This window comes from Trichoplusia ni, chromosome 3 (genome assembly GCF_003590095.1).
Source record: "Trichoplusia ni isolate ovarian cell line Hi5 chromosome 3, tn1, whole genome shotgun sequence".
NCBI lineage: Eukaryota > Metazoa > Arthropoda > Insecta > Lepidoptera > Noctuidae > Trichoplusia > Trichoplusia ni.
The window spans coordinates 3,487,493-3,508,099 of record NC_039480.1 but is presented as its reverse complement, the minus strand read 5'-3'; the positions used below and the strand labels follow the sequence as shown (position 1 = coordinate 3,508,099).

The 20,607-nt window shown below is 36.7% G+C and overlaps 3 protein-coding genes across 3 annotated transcripts; 2 read left to right on the top strand and 1 right to left on the bottom strand.

The window, feature by feature from the left end:
- Positions 1 to 2,157: 2,157 nt before the first annotated feature.
- On the bottom strand, positions 2,158 to 7,145 carry LOC113508923. The gene is made up of 4 exons (XM_026892103.1): positions 6,928 to 7,145; positions 5,954 to 6,122; positions 5,058 to 5,189; positions 2,158 to 2,797 (listed from the first exon to the last, which is right to left on the bottom strand). Exons 1-4 carry the CDS (start codon positions 7,031 to 7,033, stop codon positions 2,581 to 2,583), a joined length of 624 nt encoding a protein of 207 aa, XP_026747904.1. The 5' UTR covers positions 7,034 to 7,145; the 3' UTR covers positions 2,158 to 2,580.
- A 231-nt stretch (positions 7,146 to 7,376) lies between these two features.
- LOC113508922 (cleavage and polyadenylation specificity factor subunit 5) lies at positions 7,377 to 10,313 on the top strand. Its single transcript, XM_026892102.1, has 4 exons — positions 7,377 to 7,746; positions 8,197 to 8,308; positions 9,051 to 9,141; positions 9,505 to 10,313. Exons 1-4 carry the CDS (start codon positions 7,514 to 7,516, stop codon positions 9,750 to 9,752), a joined length of 684 nt encoding a protein of 227 aa, XP_026747903.1. The 5' UTR covers positions 7,377 to 7,513; the 3' UTR covers positions 9,753 to 10,313.
- A 450-nt stretch (positions 10,314 to 10,763) lies between these two features.
- On the top strand, positions 10,764 to 20,040 carry LOC113508921. The gene is made up of 9 exons (XM_026892101.1): positions 10,764 to 13,613; positions 14,400 to 14,584; positions 15,197 to 15,284; positions 15,983 to 16,026; positions 16,604 to 16,811; positions 17,407 to 17,579; positions 18,512 to 18,662; positions 19,352 to 19,509; positions 19,793 to 20,040. Exons 1-9 carry the CDS (start codon positions 13,502 to 13,504, stop codon positions 19,913 to 19,915), a joined length of 1,242 nt encoding a protein of 413 aa, XP_026747902.1. The 5' UTR covers positions 10,764 to 13,501; the 3' UTR covers positions 19,916 to 20,040.
- The last annotated feature ends 567 nt before the right edge of the window (positions 20,041 to 20,607 follow it).

The window sequence follows — 20,607 nt, the reverse complement described above, 5'->3', positions numbered from 1 at the left end:
ACAGAGAACGAGCATTGATCACCACGCTTGTGAGCTGCCCCACGGTGGGGCGCCATTACCGAACATTTTATATCTCGAGATATTGGTAAAATAGAAAAATTAAATAAAAAACTTTAAATGACTGATATTCTTTTATTTATAAAAATATACTATAACAATATTTAAAGGTCTTATTTTACATAATTTATTAAACAACAATTGTTTTTCCGACATAAACGCTATTTTGCTTTAAATTGCTTAATTTTATAACAGTGCAGTGTAACACTACAGAATTAATTAAGCAAATTTCGTCTTTAGCTCGACGATTTATGATTTATATTTCTACATGGACAACAAAATCTCGGCCATTTGATTTGATCGTGAAGAATTTGACAAAAAATATCTAATTAATGCGTTCGGTAGGTTTCAAAAAATATATAGATATGTCATTTTATAAAGAACTAATAACGGCACGTCACAACTTAATATTTTGTTGACGAGACAAAATACAGAAACGGTGTTTTTTCTAACGAACTCATTAGACATTGTTAGTCAAACAACCAGAGATTTAGACCTATTGTCTGTTATAATAAGTCAAGCCGTTTAAGAGTGAGAGAAATAAACTATATATCTTGCAAACTTCCGCCTTCATAAGTGTGATACAATCGTGCTAGCAACAACATCAAAACGTGAGCACCGATAAAACGTTATATAATAGGGATGAAGACAATTTTGTTTATTCCCCGTCCATCACTTCATCATCATCATCAGCTCATAATCGTCCACTGCTGGACATAGGCCTCCCAAACTGCACGCCCAAATGTCCATCAGTTAGTTTAATGAATAATAATGGATACGTGTTTTTTATCTTGTCCCCCAAACATAAATTGGTTGGGGCGTGTTGGTATAGTGGCTAGTGACCCTGGCTGCTATACCGGAGGTCGTGGGTTCGATTCCCACCTAGGACAAATGTTTATATGATGAGCATGATCATTTGTTCTGTGTCTGGGTGTAATTTATCTATATTATGTATGTATTTAGAACTATATAAGTATGTTTATCAGTCGTCTAGTACTGATAATACAAGCTCTGCTTAGTTTGAGACTAGATGGCGTTGTGGAATATAAAAAAATAATATCAAATTACAGTGAATGGAACTTACGCGGAACGTCACGATTGTATATAAATATTACAAGGTCTCTTTGTCAATTTTCGTTATTCTGATAAAGACAAAAATGCGTGTCAAATATTATTTAATTATCAATCTGACGGATTTAAAAGTTTTTTTCTCTTAAACCCAGGCCTCATCCCTATTATATTGAACATGAATATTGCTTTTGACCTTATTTCGAAAACATTTGTGATTCTAATTAGGAATCAAAGTTATTATGACAACGATAATCGCCAGATAACTTTTATTCGAATGTTTGACGTTTTGACAGCTTTTGTATAGGAAATATGTCAAACGGCCATATTTATTCCTCGATTGAAAAGTGGGGCCTTAAAAAAAGTAAACAATCTTGGTGTGTCTTTTTATACAAACACATATTGAATAAATAAACGTCTGATACATTTCATTTGTATATCCGATTTGGTAATCATTATTGTTATTTTACATTTGTTTCTGACGCGGGATTTTTTTTAATTGAGGTTTTAGACAAAGATCATAAAATTAGCTTTAAATAAAAACCACTGAATGATACTTAATAAAACTTGTATGGCTAATGACAGCAATTTTACATTAGTTGAAAAAATAATCAACAAAATAGGGATGACGACAATTTTTTTTGCAGTGTCCGTCTTGTAGTTTTTTGTATAATAATGGATACGTATTTTTTAATTTGTCCCGCAAACATAAATTGACCAAATTACAGCGAATGAAACTTACGCGTGACGTAACGATAGAGTATAAATTTTACTCTATCGTTACGTCACAAGCCCCCTCTCCTAAACTTTAAAGCAGTTAATCTTTGTCAATTCTAGTTTTTCTGAAAAAGGAAAAAATACGTGTCTCATACTTTTCAATTATCTAACTGAGGGACGAATGAGATTTTTCTTTTTATACCCAGTCATCATCCCTATTGGTTCATTGAGCCCAAAGTTATGAAAAACAATCTACAGACGAATTGAGAACCACCTTCTTTCTAAAGTTGGTTGAATACAGTATAGAGAGGTTGATTTTGCTTGGATTGCGCATCTTTAGAATATACAGCTTAAGATAAGCGTTTAAAAATAAATATCTTATAATTTTAATCATTGATATAATTCAAAAACTCAACAAAAGGCAACTTTGATTTAAGTCATAAGTTAGACATTAAAATAAAACTATTTTAAAACGGATATCATCGCAATTTCATGAAATCATAGTTTCGAAATTATTCTTATCGTATGGTTGATGTACAACCTGGTGTCAGAGTTTAAACCGCCCTTAGACCTCTGACGTGACGCAACACACCCTTAAAATACGTCTTTAAAACATATCAAAGCAAATAAATCCGTTTCAAAACAATTTAATTCAAATCCCTTATAAAATCGACTAAACATAACCGAAAAAATCGACTAAATACATGTCAGGGGTTGTCAACCCCAAGAAAACTTATGTCATTCTTTTTTCATACATTTTCTTCTTTCTAGAACAATTATACTTTTTAAGGCACTCGCTATAGTAAACCTTAGCTCATGGAATTTATGAATAGATAATCTGTACATGAGGGTTCGTCCGTCTGTTAGCTGTAATGTTAAAATAATGTAGGTGTCACGATGCATAATTTCTTTTGAACGTTGCGGCGACGGTTTTTCAGCTGCTATTGTTGATTGGCTGGGAATATACAATATTATAATTAAATATATTTATAGAATAAATTAAAACCAGACTTAAAAGTTATTGATATTTCCCTGCACTGTTTAGGTGTCTTTGTGCATGTGACTTGCTAAGGATTGTATTTCTTAGTACAGGACACGGTTTCTTTAAATAAAATGTAAAGGATATAAATAAATATACAATTGACGGTTTACGGCCTTGTATCGCGGGGTGCTTCACAAACATTTAAGTCACAAGCACAAGACACCCAGACTCAGGACAAGCATTCGTGGTTCACACAAATGCTTGTCCTACGCCAAAATCGAACCAATACTTCGCGCTGTGGGTTTGGATTGACAATCTATACCACACAGCTATCCAAGCAGTCAAGAGTTTTATTTACATGAACCATTCGTTAACATAAGAAAATATGGCTGCCATTAAAGAAATATTATATCTCTCACAACTAAAGAACTTACCAGCGTCTTCAAGAAGGAGCATGAGTAAAAGTAATAAGAATTATTATTTAAAATATAGTTTTATGCAAAGTAACGTGACTAAGCTATAACTGCATAAGTGAATCGATCACGTCATCTTCTACAGTCGTTACAGGTAGTCAGAAGCTCGAAAGTCTGACAACCGGTATTGGTATCGTGTTGCCCTGGTAACTGGGTTGAGGAGGTCAGATAGGCAGTCGCTCCTTGTAAAACACTAGTACTTAGCTGAATCCGGTTAGACTGGAAGCCGACCCCAAGATAGTTGAGAAAGGATAATGATAACATAGTGATGAAGATGATCGCGATAACCCTTAGTCGGACTGGTTGTCAGACTTGACTAGCTAACTTCTACGGTTATTATTTGTTAAGCTAGACAAAAGCCACTTCTTCAGGAAGATAGATCACTCTACTTTCACAATAGAGTATGAGACAAAAATTGGATTTCTCCATCAGAAATATGGGATCTGTTTTCTTTTAACTCGGTAACAAAATAAGTATGGATGTAGGGGTACGCAAAAATATCAAGTCATAACGGCACTTGTCGGTTTAAGCGTACTGGTAAATAACGTCTCGAGAAACAAAGCGAGTGTAAAAAAATACATATCCAATACTTTTAGAGAACTATATGACCCAATTTCGAGTTAATGAATTCGCAGTTACGATTATTAACGGTAGAAGAGTATTAAAAAATAATACTATTTTCTACTTTCCTGAGTTTGAACATGCGACTTCATACAATCAATTTATTGAACACCTAGACCAGGGTAGGCGAACCAATGGCACGCGACACAATATTTTGAGCACGTCGCAGAATTAGGTATTTTAAGACGATCAATTTGATAGTATTTATAATTATTATTTTGCAAATAATCAGAAAGACAAAATTATTTGCGAATGATCCCATTAAACTTTTTTTTAGAAAAAATGGCACGTTGATGCATAAAGGTTCGCCTACCCTGTCTAGATTCTAGACTGTGTACCACGAATGCTGCTTCTGAATCTAGTCTATACAAAGATTGTCTGTAAAAGATCGCTTTTAGCGATGAAACCGCCCATTGTGGCACCATGTAACTATTTATTTCTATCCAATCCTATAATTATGTGGTGTGCAATAAAGAATATTCTATCTATCTATCTAGGCCCCGTTTCTGCTATTTTACAATGGCCGATGAACGAATGGCAATTGAATTAAATTCGAAATTATTACTATTCTCTTAAGCAATATACAATAACTCAATTGTATTGACCTTGAATTTAGCGTCCCACACTGAATTTCCAATTATTGTGTAGAAAAATGCTTAAGATGAAACGAAAATTGTCATTTTAAGCCAAATTTCATTAATTCATCGGCCATTTTAAATAGCAGAATTGGGGCCCTGGGCCTCATTATTGGCTTAGCCTTTTCCCAACTATGATGGGGTCGGCTACCAGTCTAACCGGTTTCAGCTAAGTACCAGTGTTTTACAAGGAGCGACTGCCTATCTGACCTCCTCAACCCAGTTACCTGGGCAACACGATACCCCTTGGTTAGACTGGTTGTCAGACTTTTTCAAGCTTCTGACTACCTGTAACGACTGTCAAAGATGTAGGAATATCAGCCGGGACCCACAATTTAACGTGCCTTCCGAAACACGGAGGAACTCGTTATGACAAAGATGGTCACCCATCTACGGACCAACCGCGTCAAGCATAGCTTAACCTGTGATCGATTCACTTATGCGGTTATAGCTTAGCCACGAGCTACTCGAGGCCTATGAGTATAAAAGTTACGTAATATTTACCTTAACGATATGTCAATTTTCCACTGCAGGCTGACCAGTCCTGGTTTGACTCTCAGGTGGAGTGGAATGTTTTCATACATCTTCTCTGTACATAGTAGGGTTGTAAACTCTGTGACGCAGTCTGGGGAAAACCTGGAAAGACATATTTTTTTTATATACATAGTAACTTTAGTGAGGATAATTCATCATTAAATGTCTCAAACTGCAAACTAAGCAAAGCTTGTATTATGACTACTAGACAACTGATAAAATTACAACTAGACACAGAAGAAATGATCGTGCTCATCACGCAAACATTTGTCCTGAGTGCGAATCGAACCCACGACCTCCGGTATAGCAGTCACGGTCACTAACCACTAGACCAACAGGACAGTCTGTTAAACGATGCAACTGTTCAGTCACGCGTCTTATCGGGATTGCCGAGTAGAAAGCGAACGTTTGACTCGCGACCCAAATGCGTCAGCTCATGATTAAGATTTATTTTGTCCCGCAAACATCATTTTGTCCAGTGAATGGAACCGAAACGTGACATCACTTCTATGTATAAATTTTGAGAAGCCATTACGTCACAAGCTCTTAAATTTCTAAGCAGTTTTTGTAATTATTTATTTATTGTTCATTAAAAGGCAAAAAATACGCGGATAATTAATAAATATATATTTATTAATTATCTGGTAAGGTGGCGTTCTCTCGTATTAGAGGCCAAGACACAATTTGGGTCGCTGAGCCAACAGAAACTTTTTTCTTTCCATACCCAGTCATCATCCCTATTGGTACTACATAAATTAATAGTTTAAAGTGTCAAAGGAGGGTAGCAAATGAATTAAAAACTACTTTAGAAATAATAGTTCTATGTGACAAAGGAGGTTTGAACATGAATTATAATCTTATTCCACCTCAATCCCTCTAAGAAGGTCTGCACATCCTCCTGACCCCACGGCTCTTTAGTCGCTGACCGTAGTCTCGCGAAGTGCCTCACAATCTCCCTCACCGCTGAGAACTTGTCCGTGTTCATCAGACTAGAGGTCCTGCTGTCCGGGTTGCCTTCCAACTCTTTCAGTGCCACTGTAATTCAGAAAATATAATAAATAAATATATATCGCAACATTTGTTTTATGATGAGTCTACTTTGTCTCCTTCGTTTGTCTCCCATAGGGTAGAGATGAGTGACCATTGGTAGATTTCCCATCATATTTTATATTTTTTCTCAACAATGTTTCTGCATGTTAGATCTGTGTTCCAGTGTAATCTTTTAGAAATGATGTTGCCCGCGACTTCGTCCCCGTGGGTAGAAGATATAAGTTATGATTTAAACCGGCCCTGATTTTTTTCACATTTTCCTATTAGTCGCAGCGTGATGGTTTATAGCCTAAAGCCTTCCACGATGAATGGTCTATTCAACACAAGAATATTTTTTCAATTTGGACCAGTAGTTCCTGAGATTAGCGTGTTCAAACAAACAAACAAACTCTTCAGCTTTATATATTAGTATAGCTGGGTAACGACCCCATCAAGTTATCTCTTCATAATAGTTTATTGAAATGATAAAGGTCTCAAAATAATATAAATAGTTCTAACAGTAACTTATACATGTAAAATGAAAATATGCATTTATTTGATCAATAACTGAAACAGTATAGTCTTCTACAGTAGAATATTGAAGGCCTTTGCCTTAAAGTGGGGCAGAAGCATTTAGAAAAAATAAACATCTAGCTTTTATTTTACTTTTCTCTTTGATTAGGTTTTTTTGAAATTGTATGCCTAATTATTATGAAAATTAATAGCAAAAGCATTTTGGAGCACATCTTAGATTTTGTCATGTAAATATTAAGCTTAATTAACTTGATTTTAATTTCAAGAGAAAACTTACAAATGACAAATGGTTTGATTTCCTTTTTCTGTATTTCCGGTGTTAATAATGATACAGGCGTCCATTGTGTTGGATTCTCCGTCAATAATTCTAATTGTTGAGACATTCTTAATGGAAATAGAAACAATAATACTAACGATAAATGAGAAAAATATCACAAAAACAACATTGGATGACCGAACTCGAACTTTATGACATAAAGTTTATGTCAAATTTTGACATTTTGTGGGAATATCTATGCAACAGTAGCGGTTTTTGGAAATCGACTAAAAATCTTTTTGGAAAATTAGTTTTGTTTTAGAACATTGTAATAAAACCAATCCTGTTTTTAGATTTAATACATCAAGCAATTGTCTATTTCATATCTGTTAGTAAAGTTATAAAATGTAATTAAGATAACCGTTAAAAAATACCGTCATTGATATACCGACGTGCCGGTTAGGCTCACATCACTATCGCAACCTTAATGGCCGCCGCTTGTTTGGCGTTATTGCTGTAGCATTTTCTGCTTGCAATTAAACTGTTATCACGTGTACATTACTCGTTACAATAAATAATTACTGCTAAAAAGTGTTAGTACTCCATAATGGCTGCAGTACAAGGCGCTCCAGGCAATAAACAGTGGCCGGCAAGACCCGGTCTTCAGCATCAGAATAGCCAAGGCCCAGCGCCTAGCGTAACATTGAATAGGACAATAAACTTATATCCTCTTACTAATTACACTTTTGGGACAAAGGAGCCTCTATTCGAGAAGGATGCGTCAGTTCCCGCCAGGTTTCAGAGGATGCGGGAGGAGTTTTCGAAAATCGGAATGAGGAGGTTAGTTTTTGAGTATTTGTATGAATTTGTCAACAAACTCTTGATAAATGGTGTATTTATGAAGTATACGAAGGTTGGAGATGACTTTTAACGAGTAATAAATTGTGGTGATTAGATAAGAAGAAGAATTCAATATTTTGTTTTATTTCTCAAAATCTCAAGCCTAGACTGTTCCTCTTTTTAACGTTTTCCTAGTTTAATCAGTCAAATTTGTACTAATTCATTGGCGATTTCCAACAGAAGATTCGAATCGAATTAAATTTGAAGCCAGATAATTGATTTTTGCTAAAAAAATTCACAATAATCATAATCATTATAAATAATAATAATGAGTCTACACTCACAAGCTACATAATGTAACTTACTTCGTTACTCAACAAAAGATTTTATAAACCTTATCTGAATAAATGATTGAATGAAATTGAAATATTTTTTGGTATGCGTCTTCAGGTCAGTGGAAGGAGTTCTCCTAGTACATGAACATGGTCTACCTCATGTGCTGTTGCTACAGCTCGGGACAGCATTCTTCAAGCTGCCCGGAGGAGAGCTCAACCCTGGAGAGGTGAGGAAATTGTGTTAAAGTCATAGGCTGTTCCTTATTGAAGTCAAAATCAAAAAGTTTTAATTTCAAATAGGCTATTTCTCAGGCACTTTTAAAATGTTACATTACAGACTCTAGTTACAAGTAATATAGGATTCAATACTAAATAATTTAAGTTCAAAACAAAGATACAAAACCTGCTGATTACGAAACCTGCGACTTGGTTGTATGTACCAGTTTATTTTACAACTAAATTAACAAGGTCACTGACCTAAGGTTCAAATTTCTCCATTGTACTATGTGTGTTATGGTGGACTAGTGGGACAGTGTTAAAAAGTTCATCTATATCTATAATCTATAATAATATATAAAGCTGAAGAGTTTGTTTGTTTGTTTGAATGCATTAATCTCAGGAAGCGCTTGTTCAAATTGAAAAAATATTTTTGTATTGAATAGACCATTCATCGAGGAAGGTTTTAGGCTATATACCATCACGATGCGACTAATATTAGCGAAGATACAATGGAAAATGTGGAAAAAACAGGGCAGGTATAAATCATAACTTATATCTTCTACCCACGGGGACGAAGTCGCGGGCAACAGCGTTTAAGTTTATTTAAACGTTTATTTCAAGTTATTTATAAATAGTACTGTGGAAGACTTTAGTCTGAACATTTGGTGTGTAACTCAGACTCGCAGTTGACCTAATATCTAAAGCTCAAGCTAGAATTTAAACTTATAAAATTATGTTCAACCCTTTCAGGATGAGATTGAGGGTTTGAAGAGGCTCCTGACGGAGACCCTCGGCAGACAGGACGGTGTTAAGCAGGAGTGGCTCATCGAGGATACTATAGGTAAGATAATTAGTAAACTCATGGTTAGTATGAGAAATCGCTCTGAGCGCATTAGGGCTGATGCCTGTTGGGGCAGCTGGATCGTCCGAAAGGGTTACTGAGACCCCGGTACATGATGGGAAAAGGAAGGAAGTTTTAGGCAGTAAGAGTCTGACACTCCTTTTTGTGCAACCCAAAGACTCCTTTGTCCTTCCACTGCCAGACGACTGATGCTTCATTTACCTTGTCTTAGCCACTATTCTAATGATTTCACACCCGAAAACATCTTTGTTTTCTCTTAAGCTGAAAGCAAAAAAGAAAAATGTGAACAACAAACAACAAGGATTATATCACAAACACTTATTACCAAAATCATTATTTCAGGTAACTGGTGGCGTCCAAACTTCGAGCCGCCCCAATATCCCTACATACCGCCACACATCACGAAACCAAAAGAGCACAAGCGCCTTTTCTTAGTTCAATTACAAGACAGAGCCTTATTCGCAGTGCCCAAGAACTACAAACTGGTTGCTGCACCTCTCTTCGAATTGTATGATAATGCTCAGGGTTATGGCCCCATCATCTCATCGTTATCACAGAGCCTCTGTCGGTTCAACTTTGTGTATATGTGAGAGAAACTTAATATTACTTTTAAACCCAAACGATTGGGTGGAGATTTGTGAGTGTGTGGAGTGTTTGTTTGTGTGGTATTAACTTTATATATGACTAGCTATGCCCCGCGGTTTCACCCGCGTGATAACGTAAGTCCCGTTTCCGGTGCCTTTATATTATTGGGGATCCAACAAATCACTATCGTAACAGAAGTCAGGATTACTTAATATGGTGGTTAAGTATTCTTAATTTTTCATTTTTTCTTATGTGAACTGTTTCTGACAAATCATTATCCAAGAATTTTGTTGTATTTGCCACAACAAAATGATTGAATAATGGTCTCGGGAACTACTGGTCTGTTTTGTAATAATATTTCTGTGTTAGATAGCTTCTTTGTTAAGGGTATAGGATGTATACCATCTCGCTATGATTAATAAAAGTGATGTGCAAAAACAGGGAAAAGATTTATGCCCTCTAAAATTTTTAATTCCATTTAGCTTATATCTCAGGTTATAACCTCATGTATGCAGGCATGACTAAGAAGCAAACAATGCAAATCAGACAAGTAAATAACGAAAAAACCAATCCCATTAAGTTGATATTAAAACATAAACACTCCACCCACTCAATAATCTATGTTTCTAAATAAAATTGTAAAGTGTGTAATAATAGTTAATATAAGTATGTTAGAAGGCGGTTAAATAGTGTTTTGTATTCTGGTGTAACTTCAAACTGTGTTAGAGGAGAAGTTAATATTTTCAGTCTATATGTGAGGTAACACAAGTCTCACCTCTCCTTAGCGTGTGGTTCACCTGAATACCCCCATATACACTCATAGAGGTTGGTATAGTTACCGGCACGGATCTTGAGCGCTCGGCGGAAGGGGAATCGCTTTGCGCATCGTAAAATAAAACGCCAATCAATTGTGCGTACTCGTCGTCTTAAGCTGCATGCAACTGCAGCAAACAACGAATTTCAACCAATCCCTCATGTCGGCTAGGACGCGATGCGCTGCGACACACTCCCTGCTGTAGTCCGCCCCGCGCCTCACTTCATACCGCAAAAGGGACACAAACAATCACTTCTGCGCAGGTCAAGGTCAGCGCTCAACATCCGTGCCGGTGACTATATCACACGCTTAGGAGTCCACAAACATAGGGTATCGGGTATTGTGTTACCTTATATATGAGTTAATGAGTCGAATTATCGACTGATTTAAAACCTAAATGTTTTTATCATTATCTCAAATTTTGTAAAGGGTATTTCAGTAATTTTGAAACTAAGTCGCTTGTTTGTCTACCCCGAAAACACTTTCAATTTAACGTTGTTGAGAAGGTCGAATTAGAATGCAGGACCCCGCTTCGTCCACCTCAGCTAGTTGACAGAATTGTTTTGGAGTATAACACTGAGTATTAAGCGTTTATTTCATGCGTTTTCGTGGGATCTTATATTTATAATAAACATAATTTTGCAAAAATGTGATAGAAACGGTTTCCAACAGCATATTCTTATATTAGTATTTATATCTACTAAAGGAATGTCTAAATAATATTCGAGACAACAGAAAATAGACAGAATACCCTTCAAATTGATGTTTTAAAATTACCGAACTACCCTCATTTGGACCACAATGTAACTAGATGTTAAGCGAACTAAAGATTGACTACACTTAATTTCAGATGCGTTTCATTTATGTACCTCAAGAAAGAAGATTGTCTAGTTTTAAGTGTTTATAATTAAGATTTTATGAACTTTTGATCTTCAAGCAGGTATTTGAAAAAGACCCGATTTTTCAATCGTCAGATAACTTTTATCTGAAGAATAAATATGGCCGTTTGACATATTTTCTATACGATATCTGTCAAAACGTCAAACATATTCGTCGAATAGAAGTTATTTGGCGATTGAAAAATCTGCCCTAAATGTAACGGTAGGCGTACACCGAATCCGCCATCGGCCGAAGTATGCTCGGGCGTCATCGGCCGAGTCATCTACCGACGTCGTCCGATGACGCCCGAAAACGGGCGATCTACTGACGAGTCTGAACGTGTTTGGATTTTTTGGTCAGTTTTACCGGCTTCTTCACAGCCAGTCTCTTTACAGTTCAGACTTCATAAGTTCCACCGACAACGGCCGTTATCGTCTGCAGTGTATTCAGTTGAACGTCCGAGCTACTCGTCCGGGTAGTTCTGTCCGCCATCGGCCGACAAAATCGGTTTTAGTGTACGCGTACCGTAATAATACAACTGTTTAATCGTCAGATAGATTTTTGAAAAATGTTGAATATGTATTTTTTTCACATCAATAAAAAGTAAGGATAAAATCACTTAAGATGATGTAATGTATGGTAGTGGGGGCTATTAACATCACTTGCTAGTAAAAAGCGTACTGGTAAGTGACGTCACACGAGATTTTAAATCACTGTATCTCATCATTCTTATCTATGTTCTATTCTCTGTATCTATCATTCTTTGTTTACGAGATAAAAAATGCATATGCAATATTTTTTGGAAATCTATCTGACGGACCGAACAGTTTTTTGACAAATAATCCTTTAAGTAGTCTACGAAACAAGTTTAAAACACTTTTTGTCTCTCTCATAGAGACAAAGGCGAAATCGTCTTTCTTCGATGCCTTATTTGTATTCAAATATCTATAGGGAAAATCAATTTGCAATATTATATGCAAGGAAAAAGTGCACACGAATTAGAATAAAAATAATAATCATTTTAATATGTATGACAAGCGATCTCAAATGAAAGTTGGTGTCGAAAAGTAAGAAATAAGTTGTAACAAATTTAGAACTTCATCTGTGATACTAAAAATGTGATATTTCTACATTGTTTTTAATCTTAGGTTATATCTATTTGTATATTATGAAACATAATAAATTTACAATATACCACACGACTGTTAGAAAACCCACTAGTGAACACTGGACCGGGAGGCACTAATTTTGCTCAAGACAACTATCTAGTAGTTTCGTAATAGGCTCAAAGAAACACCGACTAGTTGCGTACTATACTCAATGACTGACTAGTTTCTTACTAGGCTAGAAACTCACCATCATCTAATAATTATGTTTACTTCAAGAGCAATCCTGTACGGGTTATAAGGTAAAACTCGGTGTAAAACGGTAAGAACGTTTGCTGCGTAGTTACATTTACAAAAGTATTCAGATATTTTTGTATTGTGGTATGTATAGAAATTATTGTCAAGCACCTGCTCAAATATTAATGGTAACTTAGCGAATGGAACTTATTTGAATTTTAAAAACCACTATATCTGATAGCTACTGTGATAGATTAAATAATAAGGAACACCGTTTTCTAGTATCGCATATTCTATTAACTATTAAGCGTTTTCCGAAAATCTTATGTTTTACCGTAATATCAAATAACTGCTTCTTTTATGTAATATGAGAGTAGGTTACTTCCCCTAAAAATAATCTTCAAAACTTCAGATTTAGGAATATTTTTAGTGACTAGTTTATTGGGTTTTCCCCCCTAATCTGGTACATACTCCATTCGTGTATTTATAGACAAGACAAGAGGTAAACCGTTTTAAAAACGCCACGATAGCCGTGTTTACCATTCTATCAGTACGTAACAAATTGCGCGTAGTTAGAAATTTTCAAATTCAAGGTAAGCAAGATAGTAAACCAAATATTGAAATTAATATTTTACGACATCTTATAATAAAAAGTACCGTAAATGCAAAACCGAAACGTGATAAGCAATTCCGTAATAAATAAGTTCGGAATTTAAATATGCGTCTGCATGTAGCGTGTGTTTTTGGTTTTATATTTTTAATTCATTATGGCGAGGGAAAACTGTGGAGCAAAGGCGTTGTGCATTATGCCATCAATAAGAAGGATTATGGTAAGCATTATTGGACTTATGCCCGAATACAAAATGTATTGATTCAAATATCCTAGCCTTTTCTACCATCAAAAAAAGACAATATACGGCTACGGCTGCGAAAAACGGAAACCGCATTAGAACACTCTAATAACCAAGATTACTAGACTAGTTTTAAAAAGTCGGGTGTTCCTGATAAATACGCGTAGTCGGCAAAAGTATGAATTCTAGGAAGTTATGATAAAACAATTCTTCAATCCTGTTCTTTTCGCCTAATGCCATTTTACCAAAGATTTCATAAGGCCTAGACGACGCAAATTCTCTTGAAGAGCTCTGAACTTTATTAGATACTAGCGTATATTCCTGTACCAGCCTATATTCGTCCCACAGGCCACAGCTGGTAACAGGCATCTCCCGGTATAAGGAAGGTTTTAAGCATCGATCATCACGCTAATTCCGAATCCATGTTTCCTCACGATGTTTTACTTGCGCCGTTTGTCAGTAGTATTTTAGAAATGCCTAGACTGCACGGATGAAAATGAAAAAAATGTTTTATTTTCAAAAAACAAGTTGTCTTAACGGCTATCGATTGGCGGATAGCCGAGTGGTTGATGTCACTACGCTAAACCCACAGAACTTGACGTCTCGCGGTTCGATCCGCGCCTTGGACAAGCATTTGCGTGATCTACGAATGCTTGTTCTGAGTCTAGGTGTCTTTGTGAGACTTGAATACTTTTACAAACCCCCGCTAAACAAGAACTTAATTTATTAATGCTTAAGTCTTAACAAAAAACAAACTCTTTTTAGACCCACACTCTCAAGACATGATCGTCTCAGCCCTAGACCGCATTGAGAAGGAAGTTTGCGTGAAATTCTTCAATACGCCGCTCAATTACACAGCTACAGACAGTGAGAAGATTCTGTATATTAGCAATCCAGAAAAAAGGAAGACTTGCCCTCCAGAGCAATACGATTATACTGGGAGTGTTGTGGTAAGGTCAAGCGTTTGTGGCGCCATCTAGGTACTTAACTGTGTGTTTTTTAATTTTCGGGGTGTTTTTGTACATGTGAAATTAACGTTTATGATATTTCCGCGACACATGATGTTCCTTAATGCGGGAGTCGTTATTAAAATTGAAAGAAGTTTTGAAAATAATCGCGTCATAAATTAAAAAATATATAATATAAACATACACAGAAAATCCTGCGAATTGGATAACTTATGTACTTGAATGCAAATAATGTAATGGAAAAGTAAAATTTTAGACTAGGACTCGAACCTACGACTTCTGGTTTAATGCACAAGTTGCTTAACAACTAACTTCTTAAGGTCAATGGCCAAGGGATCAAATTTCTCCATCGTATCATAGTGTCTTATGTATTAAGCCACAGACACAGGTTAAAAAAAAGTTCAAAAAGGCGTTATTATTCTTTTTGAATTTTAGTCCAGTGATCATTCACCCCACAGCCTGTAACTTAAACCTAATATGTTAAGCCTGTTTTTAATTAAACCTTAAAAGATTTTTCTCAAGCGCTACCGACAATATCGTCTCCTGAAATTCCAGACGCGTTAGATTAGTCAGTAAACCGTTATTCGTCCACAGGATATGCCGATCGGTTACAAATGTTTAAATGAGAAGGATATTGCAAGAATCATTGTTGATATGTTGAGAGCCAGCATCGAAGCACCACGTTTGTACCTGTTTTTTTAATTAATACCAGCTTATAAACCTCCCACTGCTGGGCACAGGCCTCTTCCCGTATATGGAAGAGTTGAGCATTGATCGCCACGGCGGCGGCGGGCGATTTCAGATTCAAATATTTGGAATTCAATTTTCCTCAAGATGTTTTGCTTCACCATTTGTCAGTGGTGTTTCATTTTTTTTTAATATAAATGCGGACAACATCACATACATTGTTCTGAACCCAAAGTAAGTTGCTAAAGCACTTGTGTTATGGAATTCAGATACAACGAAGGTACCACAAACACCCGGATGACACCCAGAAACACCCACCCACCCGAGACAATGTAGAAATGTAAATTTTTACATTGACCATGTAGAAATGTAAATTTTTACATTGACCATGTAGAAATGTAAATTTTTACATTGACCCGACCGGGGAACGAATCCGGGACCTCAGAGATAGCTACACCTCGAAACCGGTGCATACGCCACTCGACCACGGACGTCGTAAATTAAGAAACTACATACTATAAAAAAGTCACTGTGATAGGTACATTGTCCGCCTTAAATTCAAAATTGTACCACGTGCATAAAAATCCATACAATGAATAGAACTGCCACTCCGACAGTATATGTTAAATCCGTATCCAAGTACCTAATAGTGTTGAGTTAAAAATACATTTCCTTTTTTCCTTTTATTTGCAGTTACAATTAATAGCAATGATCTGTTACGAAAGTTCCAAGAACGGGTAAGTCCTACAAAACAAAACTAAAATAATGTTAAGTGTTTTCTGTCCTAAGATTTAGCTCGTGGCTAAGCTAAACTGCACAAGTTGATCGATACTTGATACTGTGGATGGGTGACCACCTATGTCATAATGAGTTCCTCCGTTTTTCGGAGGGCATGTTAATTTGTGAATCCCGGCTGTTATTCTTACATCTTTGACAGTCGTTACAGGTAGTCAGAAGCTAGAAAGTCTGACAACCATTCTGACTGAGAGGTATCGTGTTGCCCAGGTATAACTGTATATTTTAACTGTGTTGAGGAAGTCAGATAGGCAGTCGCCCCTTATGAAATACTGGTTCTTAGGCTCTAGACAGATGGAAAAGCAGTTAAGACGACTGTTATTGCATTGTATTCAGGTTTGGCTTACGGTTCTATTGCAGCTGAGTCAATTGCATTTAAACTGCTCTTGAAATGCAATTTGCGGTTTGATTGCAGTAAAAATGCGATCTATCTGTCTCTAGCCTTACCGGTTAGACTGGAAACCGACCTCAACATGCGAAAAAGACTAGGATAACTATAATAAACCAATGTACCACCAGAACGACAACCAGCCCAACATACTAGCAGCTTCTGATCGTAACTTCATCAACGCTCACTACCACGAGGAGTGCAGCGGGCTGGTGCGGCCGCAAGACAGGAGGCGGTCTAATGGTGGCACCATGGAGGTCACTCCTGATAACGAACGGTTTTACAAAGACAAGCTTTGGCCGCTAGGAATCGTCATGTATGGAGTTAATGAGTTTTTGCGTGAGTATTCTTTTTGTTCTTCAACCTACTTCAAAAATTAGATGCCTCTTGATATGTGAGTGTGAACTTTATACTGGATGGAACGATTATGTAAATTCTTTTTTTTCAAATTTAACTGTGTGAAAGTTGCGGAAAAATAATTTTATACAATTATATTACACCTGCGAACATAGCAGTGATAAACCAGTGGCACGAACGTTGGAGTGCCAAGTCAAAACTTCGGGTAATTAACAGCACGCAAAAAAAAGAAATTATTAGACCGATAAATTAATTTTCTTAAGTTAAATACCATAGCCCAACAACCAGTCTTCCTAGCGGTACAGTGTAGAATAGAATAGAATATTCTTTACTGTACACCATGGAATTGCAGCAGTGATTCTTAATACAAACCTACAATGTTAGGATACAATGGCGGTCTTATTGCTAAAAGCGATATCTTCCAGTAACTGGAATAAGGAGATCAGATAGGTAATCGCTCCTTGTAAACTGGTACCTAACTGAATCCGATTAGACTGGAATCCGACCCCAACTTAATTGGGAAATGTCTAGGACAATGATGAAAATATCATAGTAATTTGAATTCTATTTTTACCAGACAGCACAACAGAATTCGCGACTCTCCAGCACGCCATGTCAGCCATCGAGCTGTCAACCTGCGTTGTTTTCCAGCAAGTGTCAGAAGATGGCGCGATCAAACCGAAAAACCTGCTGTGGTTCAGTGATACTGGGGAAGAAATGCCCAACCTTGGGTTTACAGCAGGGAACCAGGTAGGAGTTGAGGTGTTTTTCCATTAAACGGGCCATTGGTCTAGTGCTTAGTGACCCTGACTGCTATACCGAAGGTCGCGGGTCCGATTCCCGCCCAGGACAAATGTTGTGTGATGAGCATGATCATTTGTTCTGGTGTCTGGGTGTAATTTATCTATAATATGTATGTATTTAGAAATATATAAGTAAGTTTATCAGTTGTCTGGTTACCATAACACAGGCTCTGCTTAGCCTGGGATCAGATAACCGTGTGTGAGTTGTCCCAGGATATATATTATTATATTATTTAAGTTTCCGCAGTAAGAATCTAAATCTTTGTGTCGGGGTTGCGAGTGCGTGTAACTGTCACATGCGACTGAAGGAAAACTTCTATGTTATTTTACAAGATGGCAATTCAGTTGCAAGTCATGTAAGAATTTAAGACTATAATAGCACCTACATACATACCTACATTTATTAACATTGAACAGGTGATATGTATATTAAAAAAAAAGATTGCTTTTTATATGAATTATCTATTGACGAAATCAGAAATATTTAAAAACCGGATAGTACAGAAATGTGACGCCATATTGCCTTAACGGACTTCTGATGCACTGTCGTTCAATAACATCTTAGTCACGACTAAAGAAGTTTTATTTCAAAACGAATTTCCCTAATAATAACATACTTCAAAACAATTCACTTCACGGATTGTCGCGTGGTTGAGGTCACGATCACATAGTGTGACGTGTCGCAGGTTCGATCCCCGCGTAAAACAAACATTTGTGTGAACCACGGATACTTGTCCTGAGTCTGGGTGTCTTTGTGTATGAGACATGAATGTTTGTGAAAGCCCCCGCGACATAAGGATTAAATTCCTTAATGCGGGTGTAATTTTCTTTAAAAATAAAAATAAACATTTCTGACCCAGCTCATATTTTCACTTTTAGACGGTAACCCTTATGTCCATGATACATGGTGCGCCGGGCCACAGCGGGCACACCCTGAACCTGCTACTGAGGATACTTGGCGTCCCGATGATGTCCAATCGCTTCGACAGAGACAATTACGTCACTGTTAACTGGAGAAATGTGCAGAAAAGTAAGTAGTGTTTTGAATTTGAGATTTTAACTAGTAATTAAATCATTTATCCTGTAGTATCTATATTATCGCTTTTACACACATATCTTTTTTAAAAACGCAAGAAGATGAAGATGAAGTAGCTAACGTAGAGGTCGCAATAAGTCTAGACAATTTTATATGCGAGAATACCCTAAAGGAGGTTACTAGGGCAGAGTATTTCTTTGAACTGGCCTTGTGAGGAACGAGGATCAAGATGACACAATTCATATTCTTCAACACAATAATTTTAATCCAATTTCCATTCATTCATCGGCCATTGTAAATAGCAGAATTGAAGACCGGGGGCCGAATCTCATCCCGTGAAGGAAAATACATACAAAAGATATTTAAAGATAAGACGAACACCATCTCAGTCTGCCCGTGACCATGATACCTGCAAAGGTGTCGAAACGTCGGGAACTAAAATCTAAAATTAAACCGCGATAAAATCCGTAAAAGTAGTTTCATTTCAATGTCTAACATTCGCGTAAACCTAAGAAACCATTCTTTTTCTCATTCTGTGTTAACGTAATTGGTAATAAGTGTTAGCATAAAATAAATAAATTAGATAATATTACTTTAAGACATATATAAGTCCTGAAGTCCAAACTAAATGTTCAAAAGATCCTACACATTTAAATTCCTACAAATCTTTGTTTTTCTAACAGCTAAAGAGCACTACCTCGAGCGTATGCCAGCGGAGGCCTGGCTTCGGAACACGGAGGGCGAGGGAGCTGCGTATGATTACGACAGCGTCACCCACGCACCGGCCAACTATATGTGCAACGACTGCTCGCTCGGGGCGCAAACTGTTCAGCCAATACAGGTAGGCTGGTTAGACTGGCCTGTTGGTCCAGTGGTAAGTGGCCCTGGCTGCTATACCGGTGGTCTTGGGTTAAATTTCACCCAGGACAAATGTTTGTGTGATGAGCGAGATTCATTTTTTCTGTGTCTGGGTGTATTTTTTTTTTATATTATTATAAAAAATATAGTATGTATTAAAAACCCTGACGCAAAAATAGGGGTGTTATAAGTTTAATGACTGCAACGATAGCAGAGTGGTTGAGTTCACAACGCCAAACCTATTAATTCCTATATTTCGATTCCAGGATCACCTGTGGCAGCGTACGCTCACGATGGGTCACCGCAACGACCTGAGCCCCGCTGACGTGGAACTTCTCAATCTGCTGTACAACAATCAGTGCCAACAACGGTTTATCAATAACAATTGAATGTCTTTAATATATTGATCAGCTGATTTTGTTGCGTTTTATTTATTATCTTTACAATAAATACTTGTACAATATTGTATGAGACAACTGAAGCTAATTTTGGATAGCTGAGCGGTGGAGGTCACTCCGCCTAACCCACTGGGCGCGACGTGTTAGTTCGATCCCCGCGTAGGACAAACATTTGTGTAATCCACGAATGCTTGTCCCGAGTCTGGGTGTCTTTGCGTACCGTAAAACGGGGTGAATAGAGGGTTTTTTGGGGTGGATAGAAACAGAGGTTTTATTAAAATTTGGACGTTTAACTTAACGTCTGACAAAACATAAAGATTATACGCAAACTCACAAGTATTTCATAAAGTAAGTGTGTCTAAGCATTTTAATGTAAGAAAATATTCATGTAACCCCCTAAAAAACACTATTCTCTATTCACCCCGTTTTACCGTATGTGACTTGAGTGTTGCTAAAACCCTCGCGATGCAAGGATTAAATACCAGGAGTATTTTTCAGGTACTTTTTTTTTGTAAAACAATTTTTTTTTTGAAAAAATCTTAAGTGTTAGATAGAAATTTTACCTTTCAATCAAAGAAAAAAAGGCATGGGCCTTTTTTACCACCAAATAAGTTCTCCCAAACAAAAATACAAAGCACTTTATTATGACATTTTAAATTCTGTTTTCAATTATCAGAAAATCC